Source organism: Mastigoproctus giganteus, chromosome 2 (assembly GCF_048544385.1).
Source record: "Mastigoproctus giganteus isolate SK-2022 chromosome 2, ASM4854438v1, whole genome shotgun sequence".
In the NCBI taxonomy this organism is placed as follows: domain Eukaryota; kingdom Metazoa; phylum Arthropoda; class Arachnida; order Uropygi; family Thelyphonidae; genus Mastigoproctus; species Mastigoproctus giganteus.
Window position 1 is genome coordinate 56019058 of NC_143576.1, and position 24831 is coordinate 56043888.

General features: G+C 35.6%; 1 protein-coding gene across 1 annotated transcript in view; it reads right to left on the reverse strand.

Moving 5' to 3' along the window:
* Nucleotides 1-629: 629 nt before the first annotated feature.
* Nucleotides 630-24831, reverse strand: part of LOC150089312 (ubiquilin-1-like) — a 201958-nt gene continuing 177756 nt past the window's right edge. The window contains exons 12-14 of the mRNA XM_090388991.1: nt 21846-22146; nt 13791-13878; nt 630-1678 (exon numbers count right to left, since the gene is read on the reverse strand). Coding sequence (XP_090245117.1) covers nt 1614-1678; nt 13791-13878; nt 21846-22146 — 454 coding nt within the window. The 3' untranslated portion in view covers nt 630-1613. The remainder of the gene's footprint in view (nt 1679-13790; nt 13879-21845; nt 22147-24831) is intronic.

Here is a 24831-nt window from a genome sequence, read left to right on the forward strand (position 1 = left end):
ATTTGATTTAATAGTTAGTTAAATTTTTAAGACAAATTTTCATTGGATGCTGCCTTATGAACTTCCAAAAGCTGGTATCAAATTGAAAAAAGAACGAACGAAATTGAATAAACATGTTTTTTAAAAAAAATAACTACTGTGAGCGACTATTAATACAAGAATCTGATTTTATGAACTAGATAGTAGCAGTAACCAGGAAAAAAAAAATTGTTAAATTTTCATAAATGCTGGCATGCTACTGAGTTTCCATCCGAGTCTTCTTTCGGGTCTTTGACCCAGATAATCTGTGTAACAATCACTGGAATGAGTATAAAAGGGTCAATCATTATGATACATCCAGGTATTGTCTTGTGCTGCATTAATTTTGTATTAATTCAGTTCTTGGAAATTTTCCAATTCAAAAAAGTAATGAGCAATGGGTTAAAGAACTCTTGTAAAAGAAACAAGAGATAAACATATTTGATACCTGAAATTGTGTGTGTATGTGTTTATAAAAATTCTACTTCTGATGGGGGTGAACAAACCTTTCACTCAGTACATAACTGCTAAGCAAAACATTTCCCTATTAACGCAAACATAACTAACAATCATTTATTTATACAGCAAATTACATGATACAGGAAATTCAAGCATCAGTATTATTCCCATACACAGTATGCATTATTTTGCATCTCAGTCTCACAATAAGTCCATATATTATATGACTGAAATAGTTCACATTGCTGTGACTTTAATTTAGTTACCTGTAGTGCAGTAAACACTCCACAAGCAGCCATATGTTTGCACTCTTTGGATAATTGTCTAAAAACTATTTTAAAATGTGGACAGCTTCAAATATCTGGATTGGTAATTTGAACAAGAAACAAGATGTATAAAGGATCCCTGTAAATAACCTAGAAGAAAGAATGCAGCAAAGAAGGACAAGGATAAATATCTGAATGAATAAAATATGGCACAACTCTGCAACTATACATATCCATTACTGTTATTTCTAATATACAATGTTACTGCACTACAGAAGAATATTCATTTTGAAACAAACCAGTTGTGAAAATTCAAAGGCATGCAGGAAGAAATGATGAAAGAACAACATTGTTATGCAGTACGGATTGTAGGATATGTCATTCTGTCAATGTACAATTGAAATCTGACCAAAAGGAAATACATTAGCTTTATTAATACATAAGAAGAAAGAGAGAGATGATGTTAGTGGGAGGTAAATAAAAAGTGCATCCCATCTCTACTTTTTCCAAAGTAAGTAACATACCAAAGTTACTTTAAAATAATTGATCAGTTCAGCAGCATTTATAGGAACTGTATAAGTGTGAAAATATATCCTCTTCCTTTAGTAATTTTTTTCTTAGCATCTTTGGAATAAAAAAAAAAAATCTGCCTTAGTAACAAATAGTAAATCCATTTGCTTCAAAGAGGAGAAAAAAGACAGAAAGAGAAAGAGAGTGAAGAAAAACTTAAAATATTCTGATAAGACTAATGCAACATTAGTAGAGAAATAATTTTCATAATAACAAATGTAATCGATTATTACATGAAGATAGGTATTGGTCCAAAATTGATTTCAAGCTGATATATTTATCTTTTATAGTCGAGTAATGTCACTGTTGGGACTGTAGAAGCCTTTCCACTGCTGCATTTATATCACCAAAAGTTGCAATTAAGGCTGGAAGAGAGGGGAAAACAATTAAAATCAAAATGTAAAACATTGTATGCATATAAACTAAAGAATTCAGATGTATATCTTATCACAACGTAAGACATACTTTAACAGATATTATAAAAGTATTTCTATCTCTATCCAACTTCTTTTTATTAAATTATATATGTATTCCTTGCAGATATTTCTATAAATTGTTTTCCACTCCTTTGCTAGGTTCAAAAAATATAAAATTGAGTAATTATTCCAATATTTCACATACTCATGTTCACATGGAAAAATACCACATACATGTTATGGTAAAAGCCTGAAATTAAGTAAATCAGAAACGTATTACCATTTCTGCTAGTAAAAGTTAACACTTTTCACTTATTTCAGACCTTTAAAGCTTTTTATATGGTAAACAGTACTATTTGCTGGTTTATTTTGGTAAAGGATATTGGTTTTTTAAAAACCGACAATTCAAAGTAAATTTTTTTTTTTTTTTTAAAACGAAAAGTTTTTTTTCAAATTTTAGTATATTATAGAAATATAAACCATGAACAGATGTAATTTAATACTTTATATGTTAATACTTTATTTCTTCTTACATAGTAAACTTCTGTGGCATTTTGAATTATATACAAACAAACATTTCTTTCTGAAATATTTTTTGTGAAATTTTATCATTAGAATCCTTGTCCTCTAGACAGACACATGTCTCACAATTCTCTCTTAAGCTGATTACTTTGGATACTACAGCCTCAAAAGATTGTTGGTAACAGCATGAAATGGAAAGCAGTGATAATTTCCGATTTATTCGCTTTTCCAATTTCTTAAAAAGGGCATGGGGAGATATATATATTATCCACCCAAGGTTGTCAATTGTTACATATTCACTATATCTGGAATATAGTGAATATATTATCAACCTTGTAAGTATAGTGATATATTGCCCCTTCCCTTGTTTAAAAATTGGAAAGAAAATGAAGCAGGAAATATCATTGCTTCCCTTTTTGCGCTGTGCAACAATCTTTTTTGATTTTTATATAAACAAGAGCATGGAGAGGGGGGGGGGATATTCACTATATTCGAAACATAGTCAATATGTTAACCAATCAACCTTGTGGGTAGCAGATATATTGGCCCATTCCCTTCTTTAAAAATTGTAAAAGAGATAACAGGACAATGCAGAATGGGAAGCAATGATAATTTCCTGTTTCATTAACACTTTTCTGATTTTTAAACAAGGACAGAGGTGGCTATATCTGCCATAAAAATATCCCCCTCCCCATATCTCACTCTCTCTCTCTGAACAGCTCATGCATATTTACTATACATATGAACCATTTGGGTTACTATCTAGATAACACACTATTTCACAAGAAAAGAAAGCCAATATCTTAACAAATACATCAATAATACATGGCTACAATGCATTAAACAAAAATTGTTTCCATTTTTATTTTCTCCAACATAAATAACACACCAAAGTTACTTTAAAATCATTGATCAGTTCAGATACATATGTATTCAGATATCAGTAGTATCTATGTATACATCCACTGCCCTCCAATTAATACCTGGACATCTGCATATCTACAAATAATCTTTATTTACACAAAAATTAACAACTGCTGAAACCCTTATCCTTTACTACAACCTCTAGTCTCTGTGGAACACTCCACAAGCTTTTTGTAAATATTTCCAATTTGGCCTTCAAAGTTGTTTGTTATTTGGTTTTTAGGAGCATTAGCAACTAAGGCCATATTGCTCCAGGATATGCAGTGGTCATTCCCCGACCTTTCTGCATCCTCTGTGGTGACGGGCTTGAACCCCGGTCTAATCAAGAAGCGTGTACTATGCACTGCTGCTCCTTCCCACCTGGCTACAGAGGCGCCTGGCCTTCAAAGTGGCAACCAGTTCAACTGTTTTTTTGGACATTCTCTCATCACATGTACCCAATAATTCAATTCATCCCAGAAGTTCTCTACAGGATTGAGGTCAGTGCTCAGGCTGGCCAGTCCAACTTTTCAATGAGCAGTATAATATGGGCATTGTCCTGCTGATAGCAGCATGGACATTCCTCAATGTGCTGGTAAAAAACAAGGCATCACTATCCGGGATGATCTGGGAGGTCTTCATGGTTTTCTCCAAAACCAATGGTGCCAGGCCAAACCACAAAAAACATCCCCAGACCATATGGTCTGGGGATGTTTTTTGTAGTTTGGCAGTCCAGCATAATCACCACGATAGTCTGGCAGGTAGTTTTCTCTGGGCATCCGCCACACCCAGCATGACCATCAGATTGGTATACTATGTACTAATGTGACTCATAACTATAAAGCACAGCTTTCTATTGGTCTATGGTCCAAGAATGGCACCAAGCCAGACAGAGTCTGACATTAGTTCAGGGCAATTAGTGGCTTGTAGGGTGTAACATTAGTCTGGGCAATTAGTGACATGTGGATGGCTGCATGACTGTGGTAATCCATATAATGCATTAGCACAATACAGTTTGGCAGGTATCCTTATCCCTGATAGCAAAATTCTTGATATACAGGAATTTTGATATAGAACTTTTGCTAGCAGAGATAAGGAGGCAATTGTCCCCTTGTATAAGGCAATGGTCAGGCCACAACTTGAGTACTGCATACAGGTCTGGAGGATGTAGAGCTGCCGGAATGAGTACAGAGAAGGGCAATGAGATTGGTGAGTGGAACAAAGGGTTGCTGTTACCAAGTAAAGCTTAAGTTCTGCAAACTGCAGCATCTGGAGACTAGGCACCTGCGAGATGATCTAAGTGAGGTGTATAAGGCCTTGAATGGTTTGAGCAAGCTCAATGCTGATGGGTTTCTTCCTTTTTTTTGGCTGATGCTATATAAGCTTGCTTTCTTGCATCATATGCCTCTACTAATGATAACTGTCATTCTGAAAAAACACTGCTTAGCAATGAGATAGCTTTCTTTGGGCATCTGCCACACTAGCATGACCACTAGACTGGTAGTCTATGTACTGCTGTGACTCAAAACTCCAAAGCACAGCTTTCTATTGGTCTACGGTTCAAAAATGGCACCATGTCAGCCAGACAGAGTCTGACATTAATTGGGGCAATTAGTGGCATGTGGATGGCTGCATGCCTCTGGTAATCCATATGATGCAGCATCCTGCACACACACACACACACACACTGTACTGGTGCTGACACATCCTAACTGTCTCATCGAGGGGCTTGTGAGTGTGCTTCTACAATGCTGACCTGCATTCTGAGCAGACAATTTTTACAGGGCTCTCCAGTCACATTCCATCAGCTTCAGTTTTCTGGGTAATTTCGTGGTTTCAGCCTGAGGAGCACCACTTCCATTTGCAGATCACATCACCAGTCATCAATGTAGGGATCTTCAGTGCATTAAAATGTCACATACAGACAGACTGCTTATGTGGCACCCTATTATCATTCCATGCCAGAAGTCTGTTAACTCTGTCGACCACGGCATCTTGCATTCACAATTGTACTACTCTCGCCTTGAAGGCCTATGAGCATATTTATAAGCCATGTCTGACATGATGATTGGGTAGGATGTGACCAACTATCTGGAAGGGGTGTCCCCTCCAGATCACATCACATCAGATATTAATGGTAGGGCAGTGTTCTTTTAAATACATACCTTTTTATTTTTTAATTTTCAAAACATTTGGCAATACAGTGGAACTTCTTTGTATAAACTTAATTTTCCCATGATGTATATCTTTGCATGCAAGTTTTACCTTAAATAAAGAATTGGAACTTGTTCTTCTTGCCTATTTTCTTTTTATAAAAAAGTCCATAATACATATATACAAACACCAAATAATTTCCCAACAACAACAATAATTTCACAAACCAAGAAAATAGAGCTGGCTATTATCTGGTGCTTTACTATTACAACTTTTTTAGAATATAAACTTCTATACATTCATTATCTTCTCTAAGAGAGATATTAATTATGTATCAACAAAATTAAATAGGCTGCATGAATTGCACATGCACTGATCTTATTACCATACTTAACTTTTAGAAATTGAAAAACTAAAGACTTTTAACAGAGATCCAGCTTTAGCTCTGGAAATATGTTCCCAGGCTTTTCTTACAAATTAATAGAATAATTAATGCATTTCTTATGTCAAACTTGTGCATTTCTTATGTAAATTTCATGGCAACATTTATGTTGCCATGAAATGCAATAAACTGTATCTTAAAGTTCTTTACTTTATTTATTTTTATTTTTTTAACTTTTTATTTTGTTCAATTATGCAGTACAGATGCAATATCCGAAATCCAACAACATTGGGACCTGATAACTACCAGTTTTTGGACAATAAACCTAACCAAACATGAGTTGTTAAAATAAATGAAAAAAATACAAGCACAGATAAACAGAGAATGCACCGGAAGCATACTTTTCACCAATTTCTCTATATGATCTATTTACTATTTATTAACTATATTATTTTATTGTTATTTATTCTTTTAGATCCTAATATTATTTATCCCCTTGGGCTAGTGATAAAATTTTGGAAATGGAAAACTCAGGCAGACTGAAGTTACCAAAGTGATTACAAAATCGTCTTGGTAATGCTCCATTTAAAAAAATAAAACAACAAAGAGAAAAAATTAAGCCGAAGCAAAACCAATGCATAGGTTATTTTCAATAACGGTCCAAAAGGATCTGTACACAGGAATAAAGGTGAAATATTTTAGATTTTCTTTTTTCCATGAATGACATTATCAGAACTTTTTTTGCTGTAGTAATCTGTAGTAATTAGAGCATTAATCACCCTAATTCAATGCAAAAAAACAGCCATGACAGAAAACAAAACACATGTCAAACAATTTATCTGGCACGTGCTGGATATGAAACAAGAGTTTTATAAACAATACATATACCTTGTACTGTCAGTCAACTGTGCTCTTGAAAATCAGTTAGAAGTGACAATCAGGAATAAAGTTTTCCTTCTGTTCATGTACCTCTAATGCAGTACATACCTTCCTGTTTTACTTAACAAAATATTAAATAGCTACAAAGCACATAAAAATGCAAAAGTAATGCATACAGCCACAATAAAATACCTGAGAAAAATTGCCCAAATTTTGAAATTAGCCATCAAACAAAATTTGTTCTGTCAATTTTTTTTTGTTACAGCACATACAATATGGCCCAGGGATAATACTCAATTTAGAAAAAAATAAATGTATGGCCAATGCAAACATTAAGAAAAATCTTAATAAAGATTAAAAGTTATATCAATAAATATTTCTTTCATGTATGGGATGGCTAACTGCTCTAGCTTGCATTATCAATAGTTAGAAATCTAGAAATAGTAGCCAAAACAAAACAGCCTTTCCTGTCAGTAAATTATTAAAATACTAACTGGCTCACCTATCAGTCACAGTTATTAAACACCAATGAGAAATGAATACAGAGGCATATCATAAATGTCAACCAAGTTAATGGATGACAAACTGATCAGAAGCATAATGCTGATGGCTTCACTATACAAAGTGTGCAAAGTGTTTATACAAGCTTACACAATCAAAAGTCTGTTGGCTGCAAAAGAGAATTAATAGACTGCAAAAGCTACTAACTGACTGCAAAAACTACTAACTGAGTTATATTTAAGTTAAATAGTATTTAACTTAAAAATATACATACATCTGGAGAACCAATTTGTCATACAAGTGTTACTCAAAAAAAACAAGTTTTGCATAAAACTGAACTATTGGTTTCACACATTCACATAAAAATGAGTGTTTTAATTTGGGATGTTGGACCTGTATAGGCTATTTCAAAAGTCACTCAACATCAGCTTTTAAATGTGTGCTGTTAAATTGGGAAAAAAAAAAAAAAAAAAAAACACAACACAAACTTGACTGAAAATTGAAAGAAAACCAAGGTTACTGGTAAACTAGAAGATACATAATTATTGGAAAACTTACAACTTAATTGGAAGAGTTGGAAGGTTGCATTACAGTTTGTTTGAAATCAGTGCAGCAATAACATGGAAGTTTTAATAGGGGTGGGGAGGAACACTCATCAGCAAAGGATATTTTTACAATTATAGTAAACACTCAATTTTACAGACTAATGGGGGAAGGGGATATACAAGTCTTTTCCCAAGACCATTTGTATCCCACATAATTGACTGTTTACATAAAAAATTACTCTGTATATGATGTATTAGAAGCTTCAAAATAAAGTTAAATAATAAAAAACGAGCTTCTATTTACTTTGACCAATACACATTATACAGTTAGAAGATAATTTACTGTAAATAATCTGTAAATAACTGTAAATTTAAATAATCAGTAATCATAAGTAATGCCTATAAAAATTTTATTCACAGTCAGACTCCTTAAAACTCCTTAATTTTGGCCTGAATTTTTATAACATTTGACATAATTTTATTTTTCACACTGTATTTGGTTGTTTCCCCCATCTATGATGTGAGAAACAAACAATAAAAGTATTAACTTCTCTAACAGCTTTAATTTCTGTGCATTAATTCAGATGAACATGCTTTCTCTTTCTACCAGTTTTCTTAGTGCCATGATAATGCACTCTAAGTGAAGGTATAATAAAAAAAAAGTATAATAATAAAGGCAGAGATACAACCACTTTGGTGCAAGTCAAATTTCTTTTTATATTAAATCTGAAGTACATGAAATTGAGGCTTTATTGTACTTTCTAATTATAAGGTACGAACATTTTTTGGTCTTATGTGTTTTTATAAGGTATTATGGAGGGAATCCAACTGAATGAAAAAAAAAAAAAAAAAAAAAGAAGAAGAAGAAGCACTTTTAACTATGTGTTAGTAATGCTGGTTTATTGCTGAAAAATTACATGGCAATTTAAGGATGTCATTTGGTTCTTCTAATTGCTGCAAAAGAATAACTGCATTAAAATAAATAATCAGACAACTTGTAAACTCAGAAATAATACTGATTTATTTTTAGTGACATGCTGAATTTCTATTTATCTGGTTTCAGTGACTCAAATTGTTTGATTTGATATTAAAACTGGATATAAAATTTCACAAAAATCCATCCACTGGAAGTTGAGTTATTAATAAATAAATAACAATTTCAGAATTTATATTAGTCCAATTTTATTGAAATTTGGAATAGCTTGACAAGTTTTTCTTAAAAAGCCAAATATAAAATTTTATGAAACTTTCCATTATGAGTTCAGTTATTAGAGATGAACAGATATGGCGAAGATGACGGGTACTTTACACACATATGCTACCTCAACAAAAAAATTAATAAAATTTTTATGACTGATAGCACTATACAAATGTTAAATTTGTGTCTCTTTGACGAGCACAACCTGCTTTGTAACTGGGTAATGAGTTAAAGGGAGTTTGGAGTAGATTTATAAATGCTTGTCTTCCTTTGATTACACTATGGATATGAATGTTAGTGTCTAGAATGGTGATCAATTACAGTTACGTGAATTATTTTTTTGAAAAACTTTAAGTGAGAACAACCAACTACAGCTAGCTTAAAATTTCAGAGCTCTTTTGAGGATTTAATTTTTTTTTAAATTTAGACTTCATAAAGTCTGAATAAAAAAAAAAAAAAAAAATCAGACTTAATGAAACGACAATAAGTGCCGATATGTCATTTTACTAAGAAAGAAAGAACCTAATTAAATTCTTGAAGTAAGCTTATACAGCATCAGCAAAAAAAAAAAAAGAAAAAAAAAGCCATTTCACCTATCCATTCTCTACAAAAGTTGATTCCAGCAATCAACCAGCTAAAGGCAAATTTCCAACATCTATTCTATAAATGTCTTTCCTCTATTTGAATTTGTGTCCTCTCAGATGTGTAATCTGAGCAAGAGGAAGAATCCCAGCACCTTGAATGGTCTGAGCAAGCTCAAATCATTCAAGGTCTTATACACATCAATCAGATCACCACGCAAGTGCCTAGTCTCCAGTGGCTGCAATTTCCAGAATTTAACTCTTTCTTGGTAAGGGCAAGCTTTTGTTCCCCCTCACCAATCTCGTTGCACTTCTCTGTACTCATTCCAGCAACTCTACTTCTTTCCTAAAATTCGGCCTCCAGACCTGTATGCAGTACTCAAGGGGTGGCCTGACCATTGCCTTATACACAGGGATAATCACCTCCATATCCCCGCTAGCAAAATTCTTGTATATCATTGACAAGACCCCATGAGTTACTCTAGCAGTCTGTCTGCACTGCTCAGAAAACTGAATGTCTGACTGCACAATTACCCCCAGGTCTTTTTCATTCTACACTACCTTGAGTGTAGTACCACATAGCTGGTACATTATTCTGGGGTTGCTGCTACCCATATGCAGTACTTTGCAATTGTCAATGTTAAACTTCATTTGATACCTCTCAGCCCTTCTGTCCAACGGTTCTAGATCGTGTTACAATAGCGTACTATCGTGTCTGTCATTAACAACCCTGTCGATCTTCATATTGTTTGCAAACTTGGACTTAAGCCTGATAGGCAAATGCCTATCAGGCTTAAGTCTTATATTTATCAATAGCATTGATAAATATAGAAAACAACAATGGGCCAACACGGAACCCTGGAGGACTCCACTAATAACATTAGTCCAAAAAGAGCAGTGTACACTGATTACCAAACTCTGTCTTCTCCCATTCAACCACCCTTTTGTCCATAGCAGAAACTTGCCCTTAATGCCATACTGCTCTAATTTGTACAGCAGTCTTCAAAATGGAACAGTATCAAAAGTTTTCTTGAAATCGAAGTATATAACATTAAAATTATTTTTTTTTGCATCCAGTTCCTTTGTGACCATATTGTAGAATCCAATCAAATTGGTCAGTCAGGACTTCACCCTTAACAGACCCATTCTGTGTCTGAACTATAACTGCAGCCTTGTGGTGATGATCCCACAATGTTATTTTAACCACTGACCATTATTTTCCCCGGAACAGAAGTAAAATTAACAGGTTTGTAATTACTCATGTCACCCTTTGTGAATAGGGGATGCATTTGCACATCTACAGCGCAAGAGAAATTTTCCTTAATCCAAGGATGCTCTCATATGGCTAAGGGTTTGCTTAATTCCTTTGCTTCCTCCTTTAATATAACTGGATAGATCCCATCCACCCCAGGTGCTCTTCTTATGTTTAACTTCAACAATTTATTCTCCACTTTACTCTGTATTACAAAATCATTTAGCTCCCTCTTAGAGTATGATAAACTTTTGGCCTGTAATTCTCCACAGAATTCCCCATGTGTGAATGTAGATGCAAAATACTCATTCGGTCTGTCTGCTACTTGCGAAGGATCATCAATAGTCGAACCATTAATATCAAGTGGACCAATTTGATTCATCCCCTTCCTAGAGTTTACATAAGTAAAGAAGCCTTTGTTGCTTTTCTTTGCATCCTTTGCCAAGGATTTATTTTAATCTGTTTTCAATTGCCTAACCTCCTTTGTGACTTGATTACAGACTAGTTTATATCTACCACAGTTTAGACTTCACACATTTTTATTTTCTGCCACGAGTCTCATTAGTTCATCTGACATCCATTTAGGCCTAAACCTTGAACAGTAATTCATAGTTGGTATGAAAAACCTAGTTGCTTTCAAGATTAATTCCTTGAATGCTACCTATTTAGAATTTGCTGTTGGTAACATTATCAGTTAGTCTAATTGTATAGAATTTAAAAACTGTCTAAGACCACTGTAGTTATCTTCAGCGTTAGCATTAGAAGAGGCATATGATCCAAAAAAGCAAACTTATAGAGCATCAGCAAAAAAAAAAAAAAAAAACTTCTCCATTTCACTCAATCATTTGCTCCAAAAGTTTGTCCACTTCTTCCTTGAATTTATTTAAGCTATCAACTTCCACAATGACAGACGGAAGTTTGTTCCAGCAATCAACTACCTGCTGGCTAAAGGCAAATTTCCATACATCTATTTGACAACTGTCTTTCCTCAATTTCAGTTTATGCCCCATCAGGTTTGTAATCTGAGCAAGAGGAAGAATCCCATCAGCACTGAGCCTGATCAATTCATTCAAGGCCAATGTAAGAGCACCCCATTGTTCCCCTCACCAGTCTTGTTGCCCTTCTCTGTACTTGTTCTAGCAAACTCTACATCTTTCTTAAAACGAGGCTTCCAGACCAGTACGTAGTACTCATGGTGCGGGCTATCTGTTGCCTTATTTGTCTGTGAATCCCCCAAGCTAGCAGTCAGACATGAAGTTTTCTTAGCAATGTCCACACTGCTAAGAAAACTTCATATCTGACTGCACAATTACCCCAGGTCTCTTTCATTCTCTACTACCCTGAGTGTAACACCACCCAGTTGGTACATTTCTCTGGGGTTACTGCTACCCCATATGCAGTACTTTGCATTTGTCAATGTTAAACTTCAGCTGCCACTTCTCAGCCTATTTGCCCAAGTTTTCTAGATCTTGTTGCAAACCACATCAGCACACCTTAACAGAAACAAAAACCCTTCCCTTTACCCCTGATGGTAGTTACATCCTTAAGTAAATCCCACATCAGTACACTGTGATCACTGCCACCATGTAGTTCCTTCATCTGCAGATTCTTAACATATGAATAATCACTGCTGATAATCAAATCAAGAGTATTACTTCTTGTTGCTTCTCGAACATGCTGCTGTAGGGAAAAAATCATCCAATAAATCCACAAAAGTCTTACTAGTGTGGGAGTGACCAACTCAAAATCAATCAATATCTAGGAAGTTAAAATTCCCCATTATAAGACATTCTGATTTACTGGCCCCACTCTATTAATCTGTATAGTCGTTCATTGTACTCATCAGCGTCATTAGGTCTATAACACACTCCTATCCTCATTTTTGCTTTCTCAGGGCTTATGTCACACTAAACTGACATAACATTGCACTGCTCACCAATATCAACTGGTTGTACTGCCTTAGATGTTGCATTTCTTAACTAATAGTATAGCCCCTTCTCCCTTCCTATCCTGTCTTTCCTTTCTGTGCACACCGTACTTCCCAAATTCCAATTCTGCATTCCTTATTTCTCTGTGACACCACATCTCTGATAGCCCAACAATATCTGCCTTTGATGTCTTGACCAGCACTATAAATTCATCAAATTTATTTACTATACTACTAGCATTGGTGTACATTCAAATATACATGCACCCATTCTTACGCTTAGTTACCCTGACAGCCCATGTATTTACCTGTTCCATGGTGACTCCCAGTAGTTCTTGATATCCCTAAAAACTTGCTTTCCAGGCTGCTGCTCATTTCAATAGAAGCAGTGGAAGAAACACTTTCACCTCTGCCTGCGGCTACTGTTAATATATTAGTCTGTGAATCCCCCCCAAGCTAGCAGTTTTCTGACCCACCTAAAAATGCCTCAATAGCATCAGCAAATATTTTTGTACCCCTTCTATTTAAGTTCCATCCCTGTAGAAGCAGTCTCTCCTTTAACGGCCACAGATCGAATTGATTGACAAGGCTGTCATTATATACTCCCTCCTATTGTGTCTGAGCAGAATTGCAGACACTTTCAATTTTGACCCTCATTCACGACTTTTTTTCAACATTGACCTGAACTTGTTAAGTATGTCCACAGATCTCCTACTCTTAATGCCATTAGTGGCAAGGTGTACAACAATATCACCTTTTGTGCATTTAATTGATATCTGCTCTACGATTTACATGACATTATTTATGACATTTGAATTAACTGGGGAAAATGTTTCAGTGATTTACTTTTCGGTAAACAATTTCTTCTCGGCAAACTGGCATACTGTCTCCTCAGTATTTACAGGTGATCCCCACTTAATGCTGATAATTTGTTAGAAAGTTAGTGGCCAAAATTTTATAGTCCATTCACTCATTAAATTGAATATATCTGAATACAAAAATGTACACAAATTTCATGTTAATTTATCCATTATTATATGCTGAATTTTGAAGGATATGTGCTTGTTTACTTATTTACCTCCAAAACACACCATTCCCACAAATTACCAAAAATGGAATTTACAAAAGTGATTCTACTGCAATAAAAAATGTAATCATAAGACAGATTGTATTTGGTGTGTACAAGATAAATCAATTAATTTACTCAATCCACTTACCCTGTAAATTTGCTTCTCTGTTCATAAAACCCATGCCTGCAAGTTGTTCTAGTTGAGTACGATACCTTTCTTCTGGTGGCAATTGCGTCTAAAAATTAAACACAATTTTAAAGTAATGCCAAAATACAATCTGCAGTATAGTACACAGCATGGCACACAAAAATGTATCACATTTAAAAATGAAAATGCCCAAAAAGACCAACTTATTCTCTTGATTTTGAACAGTTTCTGTTTGTGTTTTCAATGACCCTTCCTAAGGTTTCTGATGGTATCGCATCAATCTCCTGAATAATGACCTGCTTAAGATTTTCAAAAAGGCCATACTGGCAACCAAGTATGGCCTTTTTTAAAATGTCTTGTCCTTCAAAAAAACTCTGCAAGACGTAATCATGTGGTAACAGATCAGATGACATGAATTATCAGGAAAGGTCTCACAATCTAACGACACAGAGAAAATATGTCCATACCATGCATATGTTGGCAGAATGTGTTCCAGCCCAACCCTGTTGAAATCATATTTTTACATGACATATTCTCTATACCATGGGAAGGATGAAATATACATAAATTATAAAATACAAGATGATTGATTCAAAACTTGTGCAATCCAAAAATCAGCAATTAATTTCTTCTTTTACTATAAGATTTGAAATTAAACAATTATGAAAAATTATAATAAATGTGAAAATGTCCACCTTGGACACATGCATGGGCTGTGATAGCTTTCGTAATGTACAGATAGGAAATAAGTTAAAAACAAATCAGTATTGAATAAATAAGTATAAAATTACTGCTGTTCTGCAGGTAGAAGTATAATTTTTAAGAAAACAGTTTTACTATGTGGGTTTTCTGAGAATTACAAAATGAAAGGAATTGGCTCTTTCATTTTTACCTATGCAAATTTTGAATAACTCTGTAGTAAATTAAGAACTCATAAAATTAAAAAAAAAAGTGCTACAATTTGCACAAGAAACTTTTGAAGCAAAAAGCTTTTTCTGCTTCGAAAAATTTCAATTTCAAGTTGAAAAAGAAGTTTCTAGCCATAGAAATATGCCCAATCTCTGATGAGCAAATTCCACACCAAATAGTTATTTTTGGTGAATGCAAGAGTACTGTGCAATGTTTTTGTGGTCTTGTGTTCCAGAGAATATAAAGTAGGTATTGAGCAAACCACATATATAAACATGGCATTCATCTGTGAAGAGTACACAAAAGGCTACATCAACAGGAAGGCACCACCCATACTTTTCAGATACTGTTTTCAAAAGTCCATTTTTTTTTTAATCCTCACTGCTTAATGCTCGAAGGTTTGTACAGAGAGCACAAAAGGTAATGGTCAGTATATAGAATACTTTGGCCTGAGTTTCTCTTTATTCCTACTGCCATTATTAACTTCCTGATTGATTTTTCTGGGGTTCCCTGATGGCAATCCTCACTTTTTCAATTATTTCAGGTGTATGGTTTGTTGTTGGATGAAGAGCAACACTATTTCCTTTGTTTAGATTTAAGACAGTTCCCTTTTCTTGAAAATTTTTCGCCACCTTAACTGCTGTGTTATGGGTGGTGTTCTGTCCAGAAACCTACAAAATCATTCACATTGACCAGAGAGTTTCCTTTCTATGTACAATGAACAATCTCTGTTCTTATGTGAAACAGCAAGCCATTCCTCTATTTAGTGTTGATTTGATTTTTTGATTTTTTTGGTAGTTGTTGGCGCATCGGCTTCTGTGGCCATATTGCACCTCCCAAGGTTTTTGCAGTACTTTGATCCAAGCCCGAGGCGTGAATCGAACCCGCGACCATTGGGTTGCCGGGCAGGTACTTTACCCACTCGGCTAGCCCGGTCGGCCTCTATTTAGTGTAAGTAGTGGTAAATGATGCAAGGAAGGAAGCTCATACAGCATTAGCTGGAGGAAGTGGGGCATGGGGGAACTTCCTACATAACCTGTCCATCAGACCCTTCCTTAAATTTATTTTGACCATCCACTTCTACGACACCAAATGGAGATCTGTTCCAATGATCAGTTACTCTCCGGCTGTAAGCAAAGTTTTGCATATCCTGCAGCCACCCTTTCTTAATTTAAATTTATGTTCCCCTTTAGTGTTGTCTGAGAAAGAGCAAGAATGCCATCAGCATTTAGTTTACTCAAGCCAATGTCCTCACACGTGCTTAGTTTTCAGACTGCAATTCACCGAACTAAAGACTTTCTTGGTAAAAGTACCCTTTTGTGCCACTGACTAATCTTGTTGCTTTTCTCTGCACCCATTTCAACAGATCCAGTTCTTCCTAAACTGAGGTTTCAGACAAGAATGAAATACTTGAGATGCAGCCTAACCATGCCCATTTACAATGGGACAATCAACTCCTTGTCCCTGCTGGCACAATTTGTTTATACCAATGACAGAAACCTTGTGTTGTTCTAGCGGCTTTTCTGTGCTGCTCAGAGAAATTCATGTCTCTAGAATAACCGAGGTATGTTTCATTTTCCACTTCCCTGAGAGTGGTACCACAATGTTAATGTTTTTCTGGGATTACTGCTAATTATATGCAGTATCATGATCTACTGATTAGCATTAGCATTAGTAGAGGCATTTGATGCAAGAAAGCAAGCTTATGCAGCATCAGCCAAAAAAAAAAAAAAAAAAACCCCACTTCCACTTCACCCCTCTGTTCGTTCAAAATACCTGTCCAGCTGAGCCTTAAACTTATTTAGGCTATCAACCTCCACCACAAGGGATGGGAGTCTGTTCCACCAACCAACCACCCGCTGGCTAAAGGCAAATTTCCGCACGTCTATCCTACATCTGTTTTTCCTCAATTTGAATTTATGCCCTCTCAGGTGATTTTTCTGAGCTAGAGGAAGAATCCCATCAGCACTGAGCATGCTTAAACCATTCAAGGCTTTATACACCTCTATCAGATCACCTCGCTGGTGCCTAGTCTCCAGACACTGTAATTTGCAAAACTTAAGCCTTTCTTCGTAAGAGCACCCCTTTGTTCACTTCACTAATCTTGTTGCCCTTCTCTGTACTCGTTCCAGCAGCTCTACATCCTTCTTGAAATGAGGCCTCCAGACCTGTATACAGTACTCTAGGTGTGGCCTGACCACTGCCTTATACAATGGAATATCATCATCATCAGCCATTTTCAATCCACTGCAGGATGAAGGCCTCTCCAGCAACTTTCCAGTTCCTTCTGTTTTGAGCACTGGTCATCCATTTACTACTCAAAAACTCATGAATTTCATCTATCCATCTCCGCCTTTGTCTTCCAGGTTTTCTTCTAGCTCCTCTTGGGTACCATTCTGTTATTTTCTTAGTCCATCTGTCATCATGTCTTCGAGCTATGTGTCCTGCCCAAGACCATTTTAGTTCTTTAGTTTTGATAAGAATGTCCTTTACTTGAGTTTGCTGCCTAATCCATGTGTTTCTCTTCTTATCTAACAGTCTGATTCCCAATATAATTCGTTCCATTCTTCGCTGTGTAGTTCTCAGCTTCTCTTCCATTCTTTTGGTGAGTGCCCAAGTTTCAATGGAGTTACAAAGTTACAATGGAATAATCACCTCCTTATCCCTGCTGGAAAAATTCCTGTATATCATTGACAATACTCCATGAGCTACTCTTGCAGCCCGTCTGCACTGCTCAGAGAACTTCATATCTGCCTGCACAACCACCCCCAAGTCCCTTCCATTCTCTACCACTGTCAGTGTAGTACCACAGAGTTGATACGTTGCTCTGGGGTTGCTGTTTCCCATGTGTAGTACTTTACATTTGTCAATGTTAAACTTCATTTGCCACCTCTCAGCCCATCTGCTCAACCTTTCCAGATCCTGTTGCAGCAGCATAGTGTCAGTAGTGTCCTTGACAACCCTGCCAACCTTTGTATCATCTGCAAACTTGGACATTAAGCTTGATATACCATCATCAATATCATTCATAAATACAGAAAACAATAATGGACCCAACGCTGAGCCCTGAGGGACTCCACTAATAACATTAGTCCACGATGAGCAGTGTCCATTGACAGGACACAATGTGTCACAGCAGATTTCCAAAAATGCAGCTACCGTCAAAAGATTTTGGATAAACATATTTGGGAAGTTGAACATGGGTGAAGAGAGGTGCTCTCACCTGCTGCTACTGCATACATTCCCTACTATCCAGTTGTACACAGTCATGTCAAAAGTAAAAGATCACATAGCTTTCAATGGTACAAGTGGAAATATATATGAGGTCAAATGCCTGTATTGTGGAGAATATTATATTGGGGAGCCAGAATGTAGATATAAAGATCGTAAGGGGAAGCATACTAGAGATTATGGGAAATCTACTGTGACTGAGCACTTCTGGGAGGAGAACTATATTTCCCCAAGTAATGCTATCATTGTTGATCTTCTGTATAGATATTGGCACCAGAACTGGCCTGAGAGTTTGTGGATTTGTTCTTCGGAACATAATACCATCAAAATAGGGGGAGTCTGTATTCACCCCCTCTTTGAGACTGCAATTATTGGATGGGATGAACAGTTTTCCATGGCATTCTCTCCAACAATTTGTCTCCATGCACATGTGGTGGATAATTCCTATGCTCCTACAGTAAAAAGTGCCATGACCTGTGATCCTGATGATGTTATTTAAGACCATCTGTGACAGTAAAATTCCACTGTTGATAAAAGAGTTTATGAAACTAGGCAACTCAGGTGGAGATGCCTAGTTTCCAAATATGATTGAGGCAATGGTGGTGGTGTGTGTGTGTGCGTGTCATTTTTTTGTTTTGGTTTTTAGCACATCAGCAATAAAAGCTATTATGTGCCAAGATAAAGTCATTAAGTGTCAAAGTAAGTACAGGTAACCTTTAAAGGTTACCTTGTCAAAACGTTTTCAAGTTTAAAAAAGGGTAAAAATGTAATACACTGAGAAAAATAAATGCTCTATTTTACATATTAGCAGCATTAGTTGAGGCATATGATGCAAGAAAGCAAGCTTATACAGCATCAGCAAAAAAAAAAAAAACCTCATTCATATTTCACCCATCCGGTCAAATGTTTGTCTAGTTCAGCCTTAAATTTATTTAAGCTATCAACTTTCACTCTATGCCCCCTCAGGTTCTTAATCTGAGCAAGCGGAAGTATCCAGTCAGCATTGAGCCTGCTCACCATTCAAAGGCTTATACACTTCAATCAGATCACCTTGCAGGTGCCTAGTATCCAGATGCTGAAACTTGCAGAACTTAAGTCTTTCTTCGTAAGCACACACCCCTTTGTTCCTCTCACCAATCTCATTGCCAGTCTTGTTCCAGCAACTCTGCATCCTTCCTAAAATGAGGCCTCCAGACCTGTATACACAGTACTCAAAGTGTGGCCTGACCATTGCCTTATACAAAGGGATAATCACCTCCTTGTCTCCGCTAGCAAAATTCCTATATATTATTGACAAAACTCCATGACCTGCTCTGGCAGCCCATCTGCATTACTCATATGTGTACACAAGTTAATAATTTAACTTGTATAAAATATATAACACATATAAAAACTTAAAAACTGCTGCTACATTGTCATTGTTAGAAACCTGACTGTGTATATGGCTCAGTCATATGACTAAAAGTGGTAAAATGTGCATCACTAAAATTTGTGCATTTGATTAAAGCATGCCAGACATAAAATGGTGTCATAGAACTTACGGGTAAGAGGCTCAATCAGACCTCAAGTGTGTGTGTGTGTGTGGATAATACAACCTAAGTTTTCAAGGGATAAAACCATACAACCTTCAGCATAGCCAGACTAAACCTGGCCACATTTAAAAAAAAAAAAAAAAAAAGTCAATATAAGTTCTTTTATCCACAAGGGATTTGAGCTCAGGTTTTTTTCTACATGCTGGGGAAGGATGATGATCATAACTATTGTGCTAACTGTGAGGATTATATGTATAAAGCACTGAGGGGAAGAAACAAAATGAGTGAGAATATGATGTTTGTCAGCATGTTGTTGGCCATTAAAATGTCTCCTGGGTGGGTGAGGTTGTTCCAGAAGGTATCAATCCATTTTCCTGTCAAAATTTTAGAGGAAATTGGACTGGTACTTTGTGGTAGAGGGAAGGCTATGATAACAGTAGCTACAGATCAATTGTATAGGGCAGATCAATAAATAGACAGAAAGGAAGATTGATGAAAAACATAAATAAGTATCGCAATAAGCCAAATTATTTCAAATTAAAAGAATAATATAGTTTGAGACATTCGTACTTATGACAGTTTTCACATAATTTTTTTAAGGAAAGGCTTTTAGCTTAAAATTTTGTTTTTACGTATTTGAAATGTATAAAATGTATAACAAATAAAAATAATGAAGCATATGTCATGGTTTCGACGATAACATGATTTATATGACATCACATGGGTCAAGTATTTAACCTGTGTAATGTCATATAATACTTGAATTATTAACAAATCATTATATGAAATGTTTGGTGTTTCCTTAATAATTTAAAGTTTGTTACCTGCATGGTGTCAGAATTTTTTTAATTACCGTATCTACAGAGGCAAGACTGTACATCTTTTGAAGCAGTGGAAACCACAGGTATCAAGTAAATGAAGGTTAATGCTCACTTTGGATTTCTTATCAAATGTAGATAATTGGGAATGAGTTATTCAAACTCATTCCCAAAATGCCTACAAATAAATGATTCACAAGATAGGAGATCTAGGACCATCACTCAACAAATAGAAGTCAAACTCCTCACACAAGTAATTAAATCCTTGATTTCCTTAATAAACATAAATATACTGATTTATTTGAAAGCATGAGAAATATCCTGAGCACTGAATATTAACAAATTTTCCCATAGGTTAAAGACTAATACTTTAAAGTGTAGAGAATAAATAATCTTAATGATAAATTCAACAGAATTCAATAATACTCTGAAATTTCTATAAGCACCAGCCAAATCAGTTCTTCCTGACCATTTTGCAAAACAGGAGATTCCCCCACAATCCCACCAAAGGTAACAACATTCATAGTTGATTAAAACTCAGGTTCTATATGCTCTTTTCCAATGTCCTTAATCTTAGTAACGGAATACCAAGTTCCAATGGATACTAACTACTTGAAAGAGGGTTTAATTCCTCTTCCCAAATCAGTTTTTAATTTATAGATTTCCTACAACAGGTAGGAAAAAAGTGGTATGTTTAGTGTTTCCTTAATAATTCAGATATTTTTTAGTTTTAAGAGAACACCAAATTTTAGATAAACCAAAATGGATGTGTAATGCATGGATACTATATAACAGTTTTTTTTTTTTTTTTTTTTTAACAAGAATTATCACACACCTTTCACTACACTGCTCAGCCACCTGCTCCACATATAGTTTGTGAAAAAAATAAATTCAAATTGAAAATTAAATTGGTTACAAATACTATTCAGCTGTAGGTAAGGTAATATTTCCTAATTTGAGTTATTTTGATGGCCAGAGGTTTCATGAAGTAAACTTCATCTGTACAGGGTGAATGGTGAAAACATTTGCAATGTATGCTTAATTCTGTCCAACATAACCATTTCCAATTACTTAATGCTTGTGTTTGCAAAATTTTCAGAATATGGTGTTTAGATAACATCAGATTTCTTTATGTAAATTTTAAAAAATTACAAGGTAACCAAACTGATATGACCTTTCATAATATAAGTTCACCTGTTTCTCTTCTCTCTATTTTATATTAATATTGAAAATTTTAGCTTACAGTTTCTAATGTAATGTATCTCTGAGATTTAACCCTGATGAATCAGTTATATGCACATTCCTTTGGGAATTTATTTTATCCTAATTTATTTTATCCTAATTTAGGCACACAATTCTTCTGTTATTTTATTATTAATATTAAATCTTAATATTAATATTAATTATTATATTTAATAATTCCTTTCACCCTAAATTGATCAATTTTAACACTATGGGTTCCTAACCATCACAAGCTTTAAATGATATTCTCTAAGACACTCAGAGAGACAAAAATTTTTATCCAAAGAATGCTAAATCACAAAAAATAAAACAGATATACTTACATTATTTCCCCCCTGTGCCATTGCTGCAATCATACTAGCCATAAATTGACTAAAAGAATCTTGGGCATGTTCTGACTGTATACTTGGTATTGTACCAGTTATGCTGCTAGATGGAGTGGTAGTAGTGGCGGTTACAGTAGTGGTTGAAGTAGAACTAGCAGAATTTGCAGTGGTCATATCAGTTGTTGTAGACAGGGTGTTGCTGATATTAGTGTTAGCTATTCTGCTGGAAGAAGATGAAGTAGTTGAAGGAGGAGGTGGAGTGGTGCCTGTTGTAGAAGATAATGGACCTCTTCCTAACCTATAAAAAATATCCTTTGTAACTATGCTACAGATCAAAAGAACTTGGCTAATTCTATGCCATAATAATAATGCAAGCTCACACAAAACAATTTGCCAATATGTTCAGTTTTTAAAAACTAGGCACACAATTCTTCTGTTATTTTATTATTAATATTAAATCTTAATATTAATATTAATTATTATATTTAATAATTGATATTAAATAGATTGACAGTAGCCACTGGCAGAGGTGAAAGAGATTCTTGCACTGCTTCTATTAGAATGAGCAGAAGCCTGAAAAACAAGATGCATGGTATTTCAGAGACTGCTGGGAGCCATTGCGGTACAAGTAAACACATGGGTTGTGTTAGGGTAGCTAAGAATAGAAACAGGTGCAGGTATACTTGCGTGTACACCAATGCTAGGAGTTTAGTAAATAAATTTGATGAATTTGAGGTATTGCTCAAAACATCAAAGGCAGATATTGTTGGGATATCAGAGACGTGGTGTCACACAGATATAAGGGATACAGAACTGTAATTTGGGGAGTACGTCTACAGAAAGGATAGGAAGGAGGGTTGGTTGGTTGGTTGTTGTTGGGTTTTTTTGGCGCAAAAGCAACTTTGGCCATATTGCGCCCATCTATTAATGTTTAGTGACAAGGACGTTTCTATTTCTTAAATATGATTTATATCTGATCAAAATATCCTATTAATTTTAAATATGTAAATATATTTTCAATGTTGGAGTTATCGCCTAGGATTTGTGATAAGGTCAGAGAATCTTGGAAATTTATAGGGAGATGGAAGGCTGATTGTCGCGCCATGTGGTATTGTGGACATTCTATAAGGAAATGTTTTACAGTGAGTTGACAGGAACAGTGAAGGCATTCTGGAGGATTTGCTTTGGTGAGTAAATAATTGTGCGTAAGATGTGTATGTCCAATGCGTAATCTGGATATAATGACTTCTTCATGCCGATTCTTGCGAAGACTCGATTTCCATGGCTGTAGCTCATGTTTTATTTGAAACAGTTTATTGTTTAATTCATTTTGCCACATTTGTGACCACTGATTGTGGAGAGACTGTTTTATGATTGGTCTGTAATCGGTATATGGAACTTTGCAAAACCTTTGGTTTGTGTTTGTAGGATTCTTTGCTGCTTGATCAGCTCTTTCATTACCTTCAATGCCTGTATGTCCTGGGATCCAACAGAATTTTACTTGCCTCATTTTGCTTTTAAGTTTCACAAGGTGAGCTTGTATCTGATAGAGAATGGGATGTGATGGAGTCTGTCTTTGTTGGAGAGCTTGTATTGCACTCAATGAATCTGTGTAGATGAGATGTTTTAGAAGAGGGGGAAGAATCTATGTATTTCAAGGCCATTTCTAGGGCGAATAGTTCAGCGGAATAGCTACTGCATTGGTTTGGAAGTTGTTGTGAGAGAACAGTGTCTGGAGATACCACTGCAGCACCAACTTTGGTGTCTGTTTTAGAGCCGTCTGTGTATATATGAAGGTATTCCGAGAACTGTGATGCGTGGGCTGCATGCATCTGTTTTATGTTGACATTTGCCAGTGTGCTTTTTCCCCATTGTTGAAAATAAGTGTCACAGTTTGGCTTGAAAGTGTGCCATGGTGGAATACTTGTGCTATTTTCCTCATGTACATTTTCAAAGCTTAGGCCCCATTTTGAGATTGTTTCTTTCAGTCGTATTCCGGCTGGTTTGTTTACTGTGGGTTTATTGCTGTAGAGGATTTCCCACTGTGGATTGAAAAGATACTGCCAAGTAGGATGGTGAGGAAGACTTCGGATTTTAATTGCATAGTTTAATAGCAGCATTTGCCTCCGGAGATATAATGAGGGCTCATGAGTCTCTGCATATAAGCTTTGTACTGGTGATGTTCTGTATGCACCTAAAGAGATTCGTAGGGCACTATGATGTATGGAATCGAGCCATTTGATGACACTTGGTCTACACGAACTATACACAGGGGCTCCATAGTCTAGTCTTGATCTGATTATAGCATGGTATAGGTGAAGCAGTGTGAACCGATCGGCTCCCCACTTCATTGCAGAAAGAACTCGGAGAATATTTAGTTTTTTTTGACAGGTTGTTCGGAGGTATTTGATGTGTTCCAAAAAGTTAAGTTTTTTGTCAAGAATCAGGCCAAGGAAACGTATACTATTTGCTAGAGGTATCAGCTGATTTTCTAGTTTTATTTCTGGATCTAGATGCATTTTTCGTTTTCTACAGAAGTGTACAGCTATTGTTTTTTGTTCTGATAATCTGTAGCCATTGTTTTTAGTCCACAGTTCTATTTTGTTCACCGCGCTTTGTAATTGTCTTTCTATCATGTTCATGTTTTGTGAATGGCACGAGACAGTAACATCATCTGCATAAAGGAATGTTTCAACTGTTTTTGGCAGGTCTTTTATAATAGAGTTTATTTTGATGACAAATAAGGTTGCACTCAGCACTGAGCCTTGCGGTACTCCTTCTTCCTGTGTGTATATTTCTGACAGATTGTTTTGGTATTTTACCTGGAAGGTTCTAACTTTCAGAAAATTTTTTACCAAGAGTGGTAAGTTTCCTCGCAACCCGATATTGTGGAGATCTTTAAGAATGCCGTATCGCCAGGTAGTATCAAAGGCCTTTTCTATATCAAGACTGATCATTATTAGATGCTCATTCCTTAGAAAAG